General features: G+C 40.0%; 2 protein-coding genes across 5 annotated transcripts in view; one reads left to right on the top strand and one right to left on the bottom strand.

Moving 5' to 3' along the window:
• ORC2 (origin recognition complex subunit 2) overlaps nucleotides 1-6151 on the top strand; it is a 51226-nt gene extending 45075 nt beyond the window's left edge. For both annotated transcript variants that reach the window (XM_079923582.1, XM_079923581.1), the window contains exons 16-18: nucleotides 213-274; nucleotides 1324-1442; nucleotides 3574-6151. In XM_079923582.1, coding sequence (XP_079779708.1) covers nucleotides 213-274; nucleotides 1324-1442; nucleotides 3574-3660 — 268 coding nt within the window. In that variant the 3' untranslated portion in view covers nucleotides 3661-6151. The remainder of the gene's footprint in view (nucleotides 1-212; nucleotides 275-1323; nucleotides 1443-3573) is intronic.
• Nucleotides 6152-9283: 3132 nt separating this feature from the next.
• The window catches only part of NIF3L1 (NGG1 interacting factor 3 like 1), a 14246-nt gene continuing 7995 nt past the window's right edge, over nucleotides 9284-15534 (bottom strand). Inside the window, exons 6-8 of one of the 3 annotated variants that reach the window (XM_079923585.1) lie at nucleotides 15307-15445; nucleotides 13600-13683; nucleotides 9284-9785 (exon numbers count right to left, since the gene is read on the bottom strand). In XM_079923585.1, the coding sequence (XP_079779711.1) occupies nucleotides 9601-9785; nucleotides 13600-13683; nucleotides 15307-15445 (408 nt within the window). In that variant the 3' untranslated portion in view covers nucleotides 9284-9600. The remainder of the gene's footprint in view (nucleotides 9786-13599; nucleotides 13684-15306; nucleotides 15446-15534) is intronic. The other 2 variants (XM_079923584.1, XM_079923583.1) reach the window with 2 other exon arrangements.

Below are 15534 nucleotides of genomic sequence, written 5' to 3'. Positions count from 1 at the left end.
TTCAAGGGTCAGCTGTACTCCTAGATTTTCTTTAAAAGGAAATAAAAAAGCTTCTCCTTTTTAAGTAGACCAGGATACGATGTTCCTTGAGAAAGGAACAGAAGGTAATACAGACAGGCCAGGTGTTTCACACTCTTTGTGTATTTTACTATTAGCTGTTATCTTTGAATGTTAACATTGTGGATTTGAATTTGTTTGTTTTTTTTCCCTAGGGGGATTTTCAGGCTACTAATAAAGTATCAGCTGGATAACCAGGATAACCCTTATTACATTGGTATCCACTATATATTTTTAAATTTATTTATTTTATTTTTGGCTGCATTGGGTCTTCGTTGCTGCGCGCAGGTTTTCTCTGGTTGCGGCGAGCGGGGGCTACTCTTCTATGTGGTGTGCAGGCTTCTCATTGCGGTGGCTTCTCTTGTTGGGAGCACGGGCTCTAGGCGCACGGGCTTCAGTAGTTATGGCACGTGGGCTCGGTAGTTGTGGCTCGTGGGCTCTAGAGTGCAAGCTCAGTAGTTGTGGCACACGGGCTTAGTTGCTCCATGGCACGTGGGATCTTCCCGGACCAGGGCTCGAACCCATGTCCCCTGCATTGGCAGGCGGATTCTTAACCACTGCACCACCAGGGAAGCCCCATGGTATCCAATATTTATGATATTAAATTGTGTGACTTTTTGTTTCATCCCATAAATTATTTTTTCTAGAATCTAATAATAGCACTGCAGTTTTTCACAGCAGTGAATAAATGGTTTGCTCTGTGATATCGTGTCTGCCATATCGAAAATTTTCAAGCAGCCCTACAGATACACTGCTGAACAGGCTGTTTGCCAGTACAAATTGAAAGACAAATCCAGCTTAATTTTAAAATTTCCTGTGCCACCTATGGATGTGTGTCTTTCAACTACATATATTTCATATGCTGGGCATCTTAGATTTTCTTCCCCTTGAGTGAAATAATGTGTTAAATTTAAACACACATTTTAATAATCATTCAGCTCTCATTTGACTTACTAGTTCCCTCTTTAAAAAAAAGTCACCTTTATTCACGCTGTTTAAAACTGTCCATGGGATTATGTCATACTTGGCCACAGTTGACTGCTTTCAACCAGTCAGTTCTCTTTTAAGAATGTAAGCCACAGTACATAACACCTAAGTATTCCCTAGCTTTGCTTCTTCCAGAGATACTTACTTCAACACTTACTGGCTGCTTTGACATACTTTGGTAATAGCACTTTTTTTCTGTGTTCTTCGGCATGGGTATCCATATATGGGGTCATGTCTTAAATACTGACTTACGTTCACATTATCTTTTGAACTCTCCAGGACTTTCTTTTCAAGACTTTTACCAGCAGTGTCGGGAGGCATTCCTCGTCAATAGTGATCTGACACTTCGGGCCCAATTAACTGAATTTAGGGACCACAAGCTTATAAGAACAAAGAAGGTGAGACTTTGCTGCTGTAGCATTGTGTGCCACGATTAGTGTATCTCATTTACTTAAGGACAAGTATGCCTGATTATGAAACTGAGGTTGCCTGATGGGTCACAAGGATCCATTTAGGCAGTGTGCCATTTGAGTTGTGTAGACAGAGAGAAGGTAAAAGTACTCTGCTTCAGAGTAGAGCAGGAGACTTACGACTTCTAATCCAGAGTCACGGGCCATTAGAAATGAGTCAAATAACCCTATTTCCTTCTCCCTCTCTTCCTTCTACCCTATCATTAATCCAGTCTATATTTATTGAGCACTAACTTTATATGAGATATTTCACTAAGCATTAGGATACAGAAGTTAGCAAAAACCTAATTTCTTTTCTCATAAATCTTAAAGTCTAATGGGGGAGATGGACATTTGCCAAATAATCACACACACGTAAAGTTTAAACTGTGGTGAGTCCTGTGATCAGAAGGGACGTGGTTCTGAAAGAGCATATTACAGTAGGTGGATTTGACCTAGTTATGGGTATCAGAAGAGACCACTGAGCTGAGACCTAGGAAGACTAGGAGATAACTAGTCAGACAGGGAAGGGAAGAGAATTCTAGGCAGGAACAGCATGTAAAGAGGCCCCAGAACAAAAGGCAGCCAGCATGACACAAATGAGGCTGAAAAGGGCTAGACTGTGCATGACTTTTAGGCCAAGGAAAGGGTTTTAATCTTTATTCTGAAATAATGGGGAGTCATTTAAAAAATTGTTCTGACAATGGTATGGAGAGTGGAATGGGGCAGGGTAAGATGGGGATTGCCAGAAGTCAAGGCACAGAGACCAGCTAGAAAGGTGTTAGCCGCCTGATGGTAATCTGGACTAAGGTAAAGAGAGAAGAGTGGTTGGATTCAAAATTGACAAGAATTGATGATAGATTGGATACGGGAGCCAAGGGAAAGGAAGGTGTCAAGAGTGATTCCTGGTTTCTGGCTTGCACATCCAGAGAGGTGGTGGGATCACTGGATGAGAAGCTGGAAGAGCAACATTTTGGGGGAGACATAGCATGAGTTCATGGTCTTATATGTTTGGACTTAACTCTGTTTGAGGTTCTTCTGAGATTTCCGAGTAGAGATGTCAGCTAGGCATTTGGATTCCTGGGACAAGATACCAGAGAAAAGATCTGGGCTAGAGATACAAGGTTATGATTCCTACATATTTAAGTTATAACTGAAACCAGGCATTGGTGAGACTATCTAGAGGGAGGACATATAGTGAGATTAGAGGGCCAAGAACTAAGCCTAGCAGTGTGACACTTAACGGCCAAGTAGAAGATAAGCCTGCAGAGGTGAAACAGCCACAGAGCCAAGAAGAAAACGAAGTTGTCACAGAAGCCAAGAGAAGCGTGTTTTAAGAAAGAACGGTCAGGGACTTCCCTGGTGGTCCAGTGGTTTAGACTCCACGCTTCCAACACAGTGGGCACGAGTTTGATCCCTGGTCAAGGAACTAAGATCCCACATCCCACGTGCTGCGTGGTGCAGCCAAAAAAAAAAATAAAGGTCAGCAGTCTCAGGAGCTGCCGAGAGGCCAAAAAGACAAAGACTGAAGATACATAATGAATTTAGGAAACTGGAATTCCTTGGTGGGCTAAGCAAAAGCTCTTCTGGTGACATGATAATGGTGGCAGTAGGTAGGCTGGCCTGGGTTGAGTGAAAAGCAAGGAAATGGAGACCACCATTTATAGACAACTCTTCTGGAAAGGTACCAGGGTTATAGGACGGATGGAGAAGAACGAGGAATCTAGTGAGGGTTATTTTAAAATGGGAGATACCCGAACCTATAGCCAATGGGAAGGATCCAGTTGAACAGGGACTAAAAGAACAGAGAAATCAGTGGTATAAGATTTTAGAAAGAGCAGGAAGGTGGAAAATAAAATACCCACCTTCTCATCCTTTAGTCTTTTCCACTATAAAGCGGCTTAACTATAAATTCAGTGTATTTAATAGATATATATGCCTGTGTGCCCTCTGGCCTTAATTTTTATACCTTAATATAAAATATTAATGAAATCAAATCAGTTTTTTGTTTAACCTACAACAGGATTCAAATATATCTCTTACGAATGACTAACATCCAGGGTATTCTTACATCTTTTAGGGAACTGATGGAGTGGAATATTTATTAATTCCTGTTGACAATGGAACATTGACTGATTTCTTAGAGAAGGAAGAAGAGGAATTTTGAAGCTCTCCTGTACTCTTGAATCTTCTGTGGAAGAGTTGTACCCCAGCTGCCACTCCTCTAGTCTAAAATGTTGTGTTTACATCCAATATTGGACTCTTTTTCCAATGTACAAGATTTAAAATTGGGAGGGGGAATGTCATCAATTAGAACCTTGATTATTAGCCTGGCTGCTGTACCATCCTAGTACTATGCAGTGGTCCTCAAGTTGGAGAAAATGTGCCTTTCATTCATTACCTCTCTGGAGACTTCTTGCTGGAAGGAACAGTGTGCTCAGGGACTATTTGGAGCTGGATGTTTTGAATTCTTTTATACCAGAGATGATATTCCTAATTTTTCGAGGGCCTTTAACACTCCTGGAGCTATCTGCAAATGTGCTTGTTCCAGAGTGTGGAAGTACAAAGACGTTGCAGCATCAAGTAAATCGGCTTTATTTGCTATTCCATGTGTCAGAATTGAAGAGTATAATAGAGAAGGCAGATCATCTCTTACTGTTTCTGAAATGGCTTAACAGAAGGTGTAAGATTGGGGGAAAGTAGGTAGTTCAACTTTCTCCTTTTGTATTTAGGCTACATGCTGATAGAGGAAGAAGGAGCATGATGCCATTCAGTTGGGAGAGTAGGAAAAACATAAAAGAGTATATAGGGTGTATGCCCATCCCAGAAAGCACGTGAACAGTAACAGATCGTGCTGCTCAGGACACTTAATGTCTGTGCCGTCACCTTCAGGATACAAGTTAGAAGCCAGGCTAGAGAAACACAAACCTGAATTTCATTTTAGTTATTTTTTCAAGGCAACAGAAAATAAAAATTTAACTATTCTTGTATATCAACATGTTTTTCTTTTCTTGAATAACATGCAGATGAGCAGCATATTAATGGCTGGCCTTAAATGAATTTGATTTCTCTATCAAGTAGGCCTAAAATTCACTGTAAGACATTTCAGTTTTTTTCCTTAAAATGACAATTTCAAACCTCCTAAATACTCAAGCCTTTTTTTCTCTTAGGAAAGACAAGAAGGTTAATCTCGGCCACTGGAGTCAGCTCATAGTCTTCACATACTCCCTGAACTATTTCATACTTGGAAATGAAATTCTTCATTAAAATATCACTGTAATATACTGCATCAGCATTTCTCACCCATTTCTCATCTTGTAAACCCCTTTTATGAAAATATTTCCCAAAATGATCAGAATTCTTAAAACCATTTCTTTGTGTCATATAATGAAGTAATTTTATTTTAAATCCATGCATTAAGGGGTTTAGTCTTAAGCATAATTACTAATCAAAATTTTAAATTTATACATGAATAGGATTCTAAAATTGTTTAATTGTACCAAAGGATATGCAATGAAAAGTGATTTTCCTTACCATCCCGATCCAGTCCTTTAGGCAGCCATTGACAGCGGTTTAAGCATTCTTCCCAAGGTATTCTATGCACATCTAAGGGTATTTGTCTGTATTTCTCATTTTAAAAACACAAATGGTGGCATATGATGCTTGCTGGTTTGCACCTTGTTTTTGTTTTTTGCTTAATATATTTAGTTTATTATAACTTACAGTATAAAAAAGTATATGAGGGGCTTCCCTGGTGGCGCAGTGGTTGGGAGTCCGCCTGCCGATGCAGGGGACGCGGGTTCGTGCCCCGGTCCGGGAAGATCCCACGTGCCGCGGGGCGGCTGGGCCTGTGAGCCATGGCCGCTGAGCCTGCGCGTCCAGAGCCTGTGCTCCACAACGGGAGAGGCCACAGCTGTGAGGCCCGCGTACCGCAAAAAAAAAAAAAAAAAAGTATATGAAATCTTTAATGACCTAATGTGCAAACTTTGCATTTGCCCTTAAATATCTACTGGTTTATTTTTATAATTTTTGTGTCTATACTGTTTGCAAGCAGTATGTGTGAATAGTCTTTACTATTAATAAAGAAACCAATTTGGATATAACCATTTTTTTTCATTTATAGTACTGGGTTTTTTTTACTAAAGATATCTTGAAGTGCTTCAAAAGTTTTATGAGTGCATCTCACAGTTCTGATGGTGATCTTGACAGAATTACATGTTCTTCGTTACCTTGTTTCAACGTCGGTGTTGCTTCAGCTCTATCAGTTTGATCGCTAAGGCTCCAAACTTCTGCTGTTACTCGCTTCTCGCAAGACTGAACAGACCTGAAACCTTGAAAAATTTTTCTGGCTTCTTAATAAAATGGCTAAAATAGGCCAAAAAAGGCACAGGGGATGCAGGACAGACAGTTACGCTCTACAAACTTGGCATAATACTGAATTCCTTAGGCAGGGAGTTCTAAACCAGTTCTTGTGATACTCCAGAAATTTAACTTTCTTAGCATCATGTTTGCCATTTTAATATGTGAACATGTCATTCATACAAAAGATCAGTAAGTTCGAGGGATGGTGCATAGGTTTTACTTAAAAAAAAAAATTACTAACAAAACTTTAGAAATCTACAGTTGACCCTTGAACAACACAGGTTCGAATTGTGTGGGTCCACTTAAATGCAGGTTTTTTCCAATAGTAAACACTACAGTACTACACAATCCACGGTTGGTTGAACCCACGGATATATAAAGAGAAACAGCATACACAGGGAGAGCCAACTATAAGTTATACTTGGATTTTTTTACTGTGCAGGTCAGCACTCCTAAACCCCACATTGTTTAAGGGTCAACTGTATTCTTCCCCCCAACCAATTCAAACCTGGAGCCAGTAGCAAGTTCACAATGTATTTTCCTACATTCTAGGAGGTGAGGTGACTCTTCCAGCTTAGTCCTGAGTGGCTCTCAGATATAACAGTGAGTCATGAGAGTCTGCCTCATCACAGACTGTGTCTCCTAAAAGCCAAGGGATAAACTGTCATGTAAATGACTTTCTCAGGCTTTTTGTAATTATTTGATGTCTCTCCCTTAGGAGAGTCTCCCATACTTTAATTTTTCAAATTGCTGTTAAGCCATGTTAATTCATGTTTGCTGAGAACTTACTTAGAAGGCTCTAGGCTAGGCAGTTGAGAGAATATGAAAATGTGATGTGAAATATCTAGTTGAGGTTTTAACAGCATTAAAAATTACAGTATCCTTAATGTGTTGAATAAAGTAAATTTGAAATAACTAACACTATGGAAAATATAACTTTAAGCATGAGTATAACAAAGCTCATTACCAAATTTTCATTATTTTGGCATATATCACTTGGGCCTCAAGTCTTAAGTATTTAGGTCCCCTAAATACCTTTAGCATCTTTACTTTTGCTACCCAAAGTGTGGTCCTCAAAATGGCAGCATCAGCATCTCCTGGGAACTTAAGAAATGCTTGGGCCCTTACTCAGGCATCTGAATCAATCTGCATTTTAACTAAATCTCCAGATGTTCTGGTACACATTAAAAGGTATGGAAAGCAATGATGTATACAACTAAGCGATCAACATGTTAAAGTTAACAGTTCAGAAAATTTGACAGCTGAAAGTAAATAATCTTGAGTGGTACTTTTTTAAAAACTGCACAGGAAGAAAAAAATAAAAATAAATCCTGCATAGGATGTGTTTGGGGGTCTTTTTAATTATTTAGAAATGCTAGCATGCCAGTAAAGAAACTGGATTTAACATAAAATTACTTCACTGAGATCCCCACTGCCGTCATCAGTCAGTTACAGATGAAATCACATCACACCTTGAGTGTGCTATAAAGAAAAAAAGGAGGGTTTGAGAGCTACTGGCCTCAGTTTATTTCTTTGTCATCACCTCTGACCATACCTTCCCTGCGTTGCGCTTTCCACCATGACAGTAATTACTTGGGTCTGCATGAATTAATTCCTTGGGATTTTCAATGTGCTGTGCTGTTTCTCTACTTAGTGCACTTGTTCAAGCTGTCCCTCTTGACTGAATTCTACCCCCTTTCCCCAGAAGACCTTCCCTATAAACCCTATGCATATCTTTATCATAGTTACTTAAGAGTTTATTGTAACCGTCATCCAAATTTCTGTCCTATCCTCCCCACATCTCTATGGGCCCAGCACACAGAAAGTGAACAGTGAATGAATGAATGAAGCAAATACCATTAAGACAGTCTCTCAAAGCTGCTATCATCTCATTCTCTCTACTTTGACAAAGCTGAGCATCTCATTGAAGCTTTCTACTTCCTGGCTTCTGACACTTAGCTGTTCTCCCACCTTTCTTGGTGGCTCCTCCAACTCTAACTGGGGGGCATTTCATAAGGCTCACTCCTATTATTTCTGTAGTGAATCAGTATTACAGATGAACCACCAAGAATAATTTATAAGTTAGGATCCCAAAGCCTCCAGGAGAAAAAAGATTGGTAGGAAGAGGATCCTACAAAGGAAATATAAAATTCTATGCTTCTCATCTTAGACAAATAGTATTTTAAAAGATTTGCTTTTGCCATTACCATAGTAACATGCTCAGTGGAGAAATTGGAAATACGTATAAAAGCATTAAAAAGAAAAAATGGGGACTTCCCTGGTGGCGCAGTGGTTAAGAATCCGCCTGCCAATGAAGGGGACATGGGTTTGATCCCTGGTCCAGGAAGATCCCACATGCCACAGAGCAACTAAGCTCGTGCGCCACAACTACTGAAGCCTGCGTGCCTAGAGCCCGTGCTCCTCAACTAAAGAGGCCACCGAAGTGAGAAGACCACACACCGCTACGAAGAGTAGCCCCCGCTCGCCGCAACTAGAGAAAACCCACGCGCAGTAATGAAGACCCAACGCAGCCAAAATGTGTATATATACATTAAAAAAAAAAACCTCTCATCATACCCCCCAGAGAAAATCACAGTTAAAATGGATTTTTTTTTTCCCTTCAGGATTTCTTCCATACCTCTTACATCAGTTCTGTCATCAATGTATTTGATTAAGATACACTGTAGTTAAGCACACAGGCTCTGGAGCCAGACTGCCTGAGTTTGTGTCCTAACTAACTCCATTACTTCCTAGCTACGTGGCCTTGGGCAAACTACTTAACCTCTGTTTCAGTTTCCTCATCTGTAAAATGGGAGTAACAATACTTATATGCTTGTTTATAAAGGATTGAAAGTGTTTATAAAGCACCTAGAAGAGTGCCTGGCACAAAATTAATACTGTATAAGTACTCACTAACATTATTTTGAAAGTTAACCATCTTTATATTGAATACATTACTAATAAAATTACAGGTGAGTTACCTAAAAAGCAATAAAGCAATAATTACATGAATAATGATCATGTATATTTAAAACAAAAAGCAAAACTCATCCTGAGGGACTTCCCTGGCCGTCCAGTGGTTAAGACGCCATGCTTCCACTGCAGGGGGCACTGGTTTGATCCCTGGTCGGGGAACTAAGATCCTGCATGTGGCACAGCATGGCCAAAAAAACCCAAAAAACTCATCCTGATAAATCTCATCCTGATTCTGAAATTTAGGTGGGAGGTTAGTGATCTAGGAACAGAAACATACAGGTAGACCTTATCACCCTCCAGAGGCTACTACCTATATACAGGTGTTCTAATCCCAAGTTTTAAAGTTTATATGTATATATATATATTTTTTGGAAAAGTATATTTTTAAAATAACTAAGGACAGAGAGATATAGAATGACACATCCCATCTATAATTAAGCTAAGGAGATGATTACTTGAGCTACTGATATTTCCCAAGAATGTTAAGTAAACAGGTTTACTCCATCTTTCCTAGAGGTTATAATGAATACATATTATACAATATATTCTTTAATTTGTTCTTTATAATAATTGTTCTTTAATGGTAATTATATTATTGTTTTTACCTTCTGAGCTACAGAACATCTGGTGAAGCAGATCAAGAAACCAGAAATGATAATGTACCTTCTAAGACATTCTTTCAGAAGGATACCCCACTGATTCATGTGATGCATTTGAGCTGGGAGCCGTTCGATTTGCAGATTGTGTCATCTGGTTGTTCCTGCATGCATTATACCACATGAAGAGGGTCCCTGTCTATTTCTGACACGATAATATTAATCTTATTCTCCAAGTAAGCATCCAGCATATCTCGAAGATCAGAAAGAAAGCCTCGTTCAGTGTTGCTATGTTCACAGAGGATCACATTTATTCCTTGGGAAGCAGCATCTAGAACATCATGATGGGACATCTCACCTGCCAACAAAAGAAAGAATAAATATTTAAATATTAGACACAGAGTCTGAGGAATGCTGAACCATAACAGCAGAAATACCAACTTTGCTTTCTGTATGAAGCAAATGTAGTACACCAGAACTTTACATATAAATCTAGAAAGTTATATGCATGTTTCTTACATGTCCTCCAATTTAAAAAGAGATACGGAATTCCAAATTCTTTCTCCTTGGCAGATCCAAGGCAAGTAACCAAATTCACACATCCAACAGTATCTAATACTGCCATAACTAGACCTGTAGAAACACCCATTCAAAATGTTTCCACAATAAAATAAATGACCATTGCTAAGTAAAATGGGGCTTTCAAAAAGTTTCTTTCTTATGTAACTATTAAATAACAAATACCTCAAGAAAATCCTAGGCTTACAGTGATGTGAAGCCCACACACTGCAACGAAGAGTAGCCCCCACTCGACGCAACTAGAGAAAGCCCGTGCACAGCAACAAAGACCCAACGCAGCAATAATAAAATATAAAATGAATAAATAAATCTTTAAAAAAAAGAAAATCCTAGGCTTACTTCCCAGAGACTCCTTTACACTTTGTGAGTACCAAAATTTTCAGCATCAACCGTAGTCTAATTCATAAGGATGAAATGAACTTAAGGTTATTTCTAAATTAAAAGCAAGGTATTTTCCTTTGACTTAGGCAAAACGCCTAGGTATTTTCCTTTGACTTAGGCAAAACACCTAGAAGTTACTGGTAGAAGAGGATCTCATCTTTTGTGAAAAGATTTTGGGAAAACTCAAATGTTCTGAATTTTAAAAAACACCATGTATGAATCTGATGACTTCCAACTTAAAAGCAAAAATATATTATGCACAATTTGGCTTGTTCATAAAAAGCATAATTTTGAAATAAAAGACATAAACGCATTAAAAAAATGGTTCTTAGAAAAAAAAGCCCCCCTGCCCAAATCTTCAATTCCCCACACTCCCCCCTACCCAAATATGCATCATTTCATTATAAGGAATAGTTTTTATTCAGGTACCTTTTAAAACATCTTAATCTAAGTAACAGTAGAGAAAAAGTAAAAGGAGAAAAAGACACTAGGGTGGCTCAGAAGTCATGCTTTAGGAAAGACAATCTGGCTGCCTGGACTATTATAAATGCACTGGCTGGAGAAGGCATGGAAGTGGAAAAATCCATGAAGACCCTGCAGTAACACCAGAAGACAAAGGAAAGAAAGGCTGGCTCAGGATGGCAGCTATGGGAAAGAAAAAGCAAATCAAAGACAATTCATATTTGCAAGGAGCAATCTCGCCATCTGCTGGTCTTTCTAGGATATTACCCTTTATGACCTAACACATCAAGCTCAAAGGAAGGGTGATGAAACCGGTCTATTGGCTAGGGCTTCCCATCCCCGAAGTTATATTCAAAGTGATGCCTCACAGACCGTAGACATCTTAAGTTAGCCAGATAAGAAGATATTTTCTGTTTCCCCAACTAACAAGATAGGAAGGACATTTTAACATTTTGGAACTGTGTGAATTTATCTTATGTACATATTGCTTTATAATAAAAAAACTAATTTAAAAAGTCATTATTTATGAAGAAACAGACACTCCAAACTGAGAGATATACAACAAAGCAAATGGCCTACACTCTTCAAAAATGTCAATGCTCTGAAGACAAAGTGTAGAACTATTCCAGAGGTAGTGTGTGATCATGGATTGGATATCAACCTGAAATCATCACAACATGGTCATATAAGAGAACATCCTTGTTCTTAGGAGATACAATGCTGAGGTATTTAGGGGTAAAATGTCACCGTATCTGCAATTTATTACAAAATGGTTTGGGAGGAAACATGTAAATATATAAATATAGGTATGCATACACAAATATATACACATATATTGTATGATATGTTAGAGAGAGAGAGAGAAAATGTACAAATGTGGCAAAATATAACCATTAGTAATCTAGGTGAAGGGTATACAGGAGTTCATTGTACTATTCTTGCAACTTTTCTATAGGTCTGAAATTCCTTCAAAGTAAAATGTTAAAATTTTAAAATAGAAACACCATGTTGTAAGATATCAAATTGCCTATACACTGAAAGTTTATTTCAATCTGGTATAAATTTGAGGGCTTATAAAAATCTTACCTCTTTTGAAGGATAGAAAAGAAAACAGGTAATGGTCACATACATTTTTAGTTGGTTCAAAAAATACATCATGCTTGCTCAGATGCTGCACCTCTATACTTAGGGATGTGACAATGTTTCAAGTGCAGCAGCCTCTGTAAGGGGGTGTGCCAGACAACAAGGCATGGGTGTGGGTGGCAGGAGAAGCCTTAGTAATGGAGGGCCCCATTATGGAGGGTAGCCAAAGGAACAGCCAGGGGCTTAAGACCCTTGAGTCTAGTCCTAGAAGTGGGAAAAGTAATCTTTAACCCCCAGTCTCCTAACCCTCAGGAGGCGCAGAGGTGGAAATACCGCTGGTAGCAGCAGTGTACAAAGTGCCTCCAACTCCTTGGAGGAATGATGGGCCAAGTTACCAGTTAGGTATTACCCACAAGGACAGAGTATAAAGCCTGGGAGCCAAACAATTAACGTCCAATAAGAAATGCATACTGTAGGTTAAGAACAAAGTGACAGGAATCGGGAGAGGAAGTCATGACCACCAGGGGCAGGAGCTGGACACTGTCAAGAAAAAGCTTCTCAGGGGAGGTGTCTCTGAGCTTTTACCACTAGAAGTTTAAGAAAGGGGCAGGGCTTCCCTGGTGGCACAGTGGTTGAGAGTCCGCCTGCCGATGCAGGGGACGCGGGTCCGTGCCCCGGTCTGGGAAGATCCCACATGCCGTGGAGCGCCTGGGCCCGTGAGCCATGGCCGCTGAGCCTGCGCGTCCGGTGGGGCAAAGAGAAGACATCTTAGCCAGGGAAAACAGCATGAGCAAAGGCTGCATGAAAGAGGATGAAACATTTAGGCTTCACCAGGACAGCTGAAGGAGATCACTGAAGGGTTTTTAGCCTGGATAATATTATCCACCATCATATTTGTACTTTTGAAAGTTAGGTTTGTGGGAGTGTGTAGAAGATTAAGATTAGAAGCTTGATGAAGTACTTCAGGTAGAGGATGCCCGGATGGAGATACAGAGAAAAGTTCTAGAAAGATTTTGGAGTTACAACTGATAGAAACTGATGATTGTCTTTAGGGCTGAGTAAGAGGAACCATTTTCTACCTAAGACGACAAGGTAGAAAGTGTCCCATTAACTTACATATGAAATCTGAGAAAATCATGTTTAGGAAGAAGTTAGGTTAAATAAGTGCTGAACATCAGTTTTTTAGATAATCTAATTGTTTAACGATTTTTTCCCCTCCACAAAGAATATGGTATGTTCCCAATTTTGGCATAGTCCCTATTTATTTCAGGTTCAAGTAACAGATCCATCTATATGTCAGATGCTGTCCTAAAGCCGCTATTATTAGATCCATCTATATGTCAGATGATGTCCTAAAATATGCTTTTTTTTTTTTTTTTTTTTTGCGGTACGCGGGCCTCTCACTGTTGTGGCCTCTCCAGTTGCGAAGCACAGGCTCCGGACGCACAGGCCCAGCGGCCATGGCTCACGGGCCCAGCCGCTCTGCAGCATGTGGGATCTTCCCGGACCGGGGCACGAACCCATGTCCCCTGCATCGGCAGGTGGACTCTCAACCACTGCACCACCAGGGAAGCCCTGTGCTATTTTTTAACTTGAAAAAAAATAAACCAAGGTAGGGAAGGGATGCACAAGAAAAGGGTAGAAAAAAGATCCAAAGGCTGTCCTACCTGTGAGGTAGAGGTCGGCCTCTGTTCCCTGAAGGACACTGCTCCCAGAACCAGCACACACGGCCACGACTTTGACTGCGGACTCTTCCAGATAAAGGAAACAAGAGGCCACTACTTTATAATTCCCCTTCATTTTAATATTATAATTTGTACAGAGAATCCTAAGTGTAATGCAGATTTCACTCCTAGTCTCATCACCAGTACGTGAATTTTGCTTACCAAGTTTTAAAAAATAATAAAAAACATCTTCACATAGGCAAACAGACTATTCCTTGGCATTGCAGAGCTAACCCAAGGCAGCATTATTATTCCTTCAGATGTACGTTGCTGCAGAAGCCCACATAAGGCACCCCTGAAGAGTATCAACCACTATTAGCACTAGGCTTTGGGCTTCACTGCAATGCTACTCAGTAAAGCAACCTCACCCGGGTCTCCAGGTAACAGTGAGAGGTAAGCAGGTAACTCTCTGTTCCCAGGTAAGGAAGCTAAGGAACTAAAAGGGCTAGTTAGAGGATGCTATGAATGGATTTGACACACATTTTTTTTAATATCGTATTGATCCTGAAAGAGCATCCTCTGAAGAGTGAAATACAGAATCTTTCAAGCCAAAAGTCAATAAGTGTTTAGCACTTAGGTTTCTAGAATGGACACTTCATTAGTGGTATTTCAAAAGAGTGGCACTGGAGCTGGTCAGAAGTCCAATCCCATCTCTGCCACCAACGCTTTTTGGAAACAAACACTCATGAGTTGTTTGATCTAGCTGTGGACTTTGGATAAGTTTCTCTCCAAACCTCAATTTTTTTCACCTGTACAATGGGAATAATAACACCTCCCAGACAGCTAACGATGGCCAGCATTTACTGCACTTAATGTGTGCCAGTCACATGAATGATACCACCACCTCGATGAGTTAGGTTTTATTATTTCTGCAGTTTTTACAGACGAGGCTACCAGGACACAGGGTAAACAGCCTGTCCAAGTCATGCAGCAGACAGGACAAACGTGAACCCAAGGCGTTCAGATTCCACACTCATAACACCTGCGCTCTACTCGCTGCCTTCACAGTGGGAACTCACATACTCAGGACACTAGGTACAGTGCTAGGCTCACTGCAGGGGTCCAACAAATGTTCTGTCCGTTCCTTTTGTTACCCAAAATACTGGGAAAAGCAAGAGAAAAGGCAGTGGCTACAAAACTCAGAAACTGCACTGGATCACATCACTTAGCACTACTTCACTATAAAATATTGCCAGTATTGTAAAATGTAAGATTTGCATTGTAACTGGAGCAATCACAATTTCCAGCTTTCTTCCTGGATATTGGTAGGATTGCACTTCATGCTCTCCCTGGGTTGAGTAATTCTGACAATGAATTGAACAGAATATGTATTTCCAGACTAGAATGTTTAACTGATGGTTTGAGACCCTCCCTCTGCAACAGTAACCAGTCTACAATGAGCAAACTTCCCCACCGATTTGAGATGAATGTGGAGTGTGCCTGAGAAATAAATCGTGTTTAGGCCAATGAGATGTATATCACAGTATAACCTCAACCACCCTGATCGATAAAGTAAAGCAGTCATCTCCTGTGAGCTGCTAACACGTTTCTTAACACGTTTCTATCATCTATACTGACACAGCCAAGAGTTTCAATTTTTGCCCAACAGTATCAGTGAGTATACTGGACAAATAAAGGAGACATATTTACCTAAGGTCTTCCCTACTCCAAGAGCAAGGCGAACATGAGACAGTTTTAGGTGCCTTTTGATTTGCTCAATCATGGTTGCCAAGGAGACAGACTCATCCAGGGTGCATAACCGTCCCATCCCAGTATGTAGAAGCAGAGGCTGAAGAGAAACAAGTTAGAAAAACTGTACATCACCAGTCCTAGAAACCAAATCCATAGAACAGACAGCAAATGCCGAGATCAATAAAA

Source organism: Stenella coeruleoalba (genome assembly GCF_951394435.1).
Source record: "Stenella coeruleoalba genome assembly, chromosome: 6".
Lineage (NCBI taxonomy): Eukaryota > Metazoa > Chordata > Mammalia > Artiodactyla > Delphinidae > Stenella > Stenella coeruleoalba.
The sequence above is the reverse complement of the archived record's forward strand: the minus strand, read 5'-3'. Positions and strand labels throughout refer to the sequence as shown.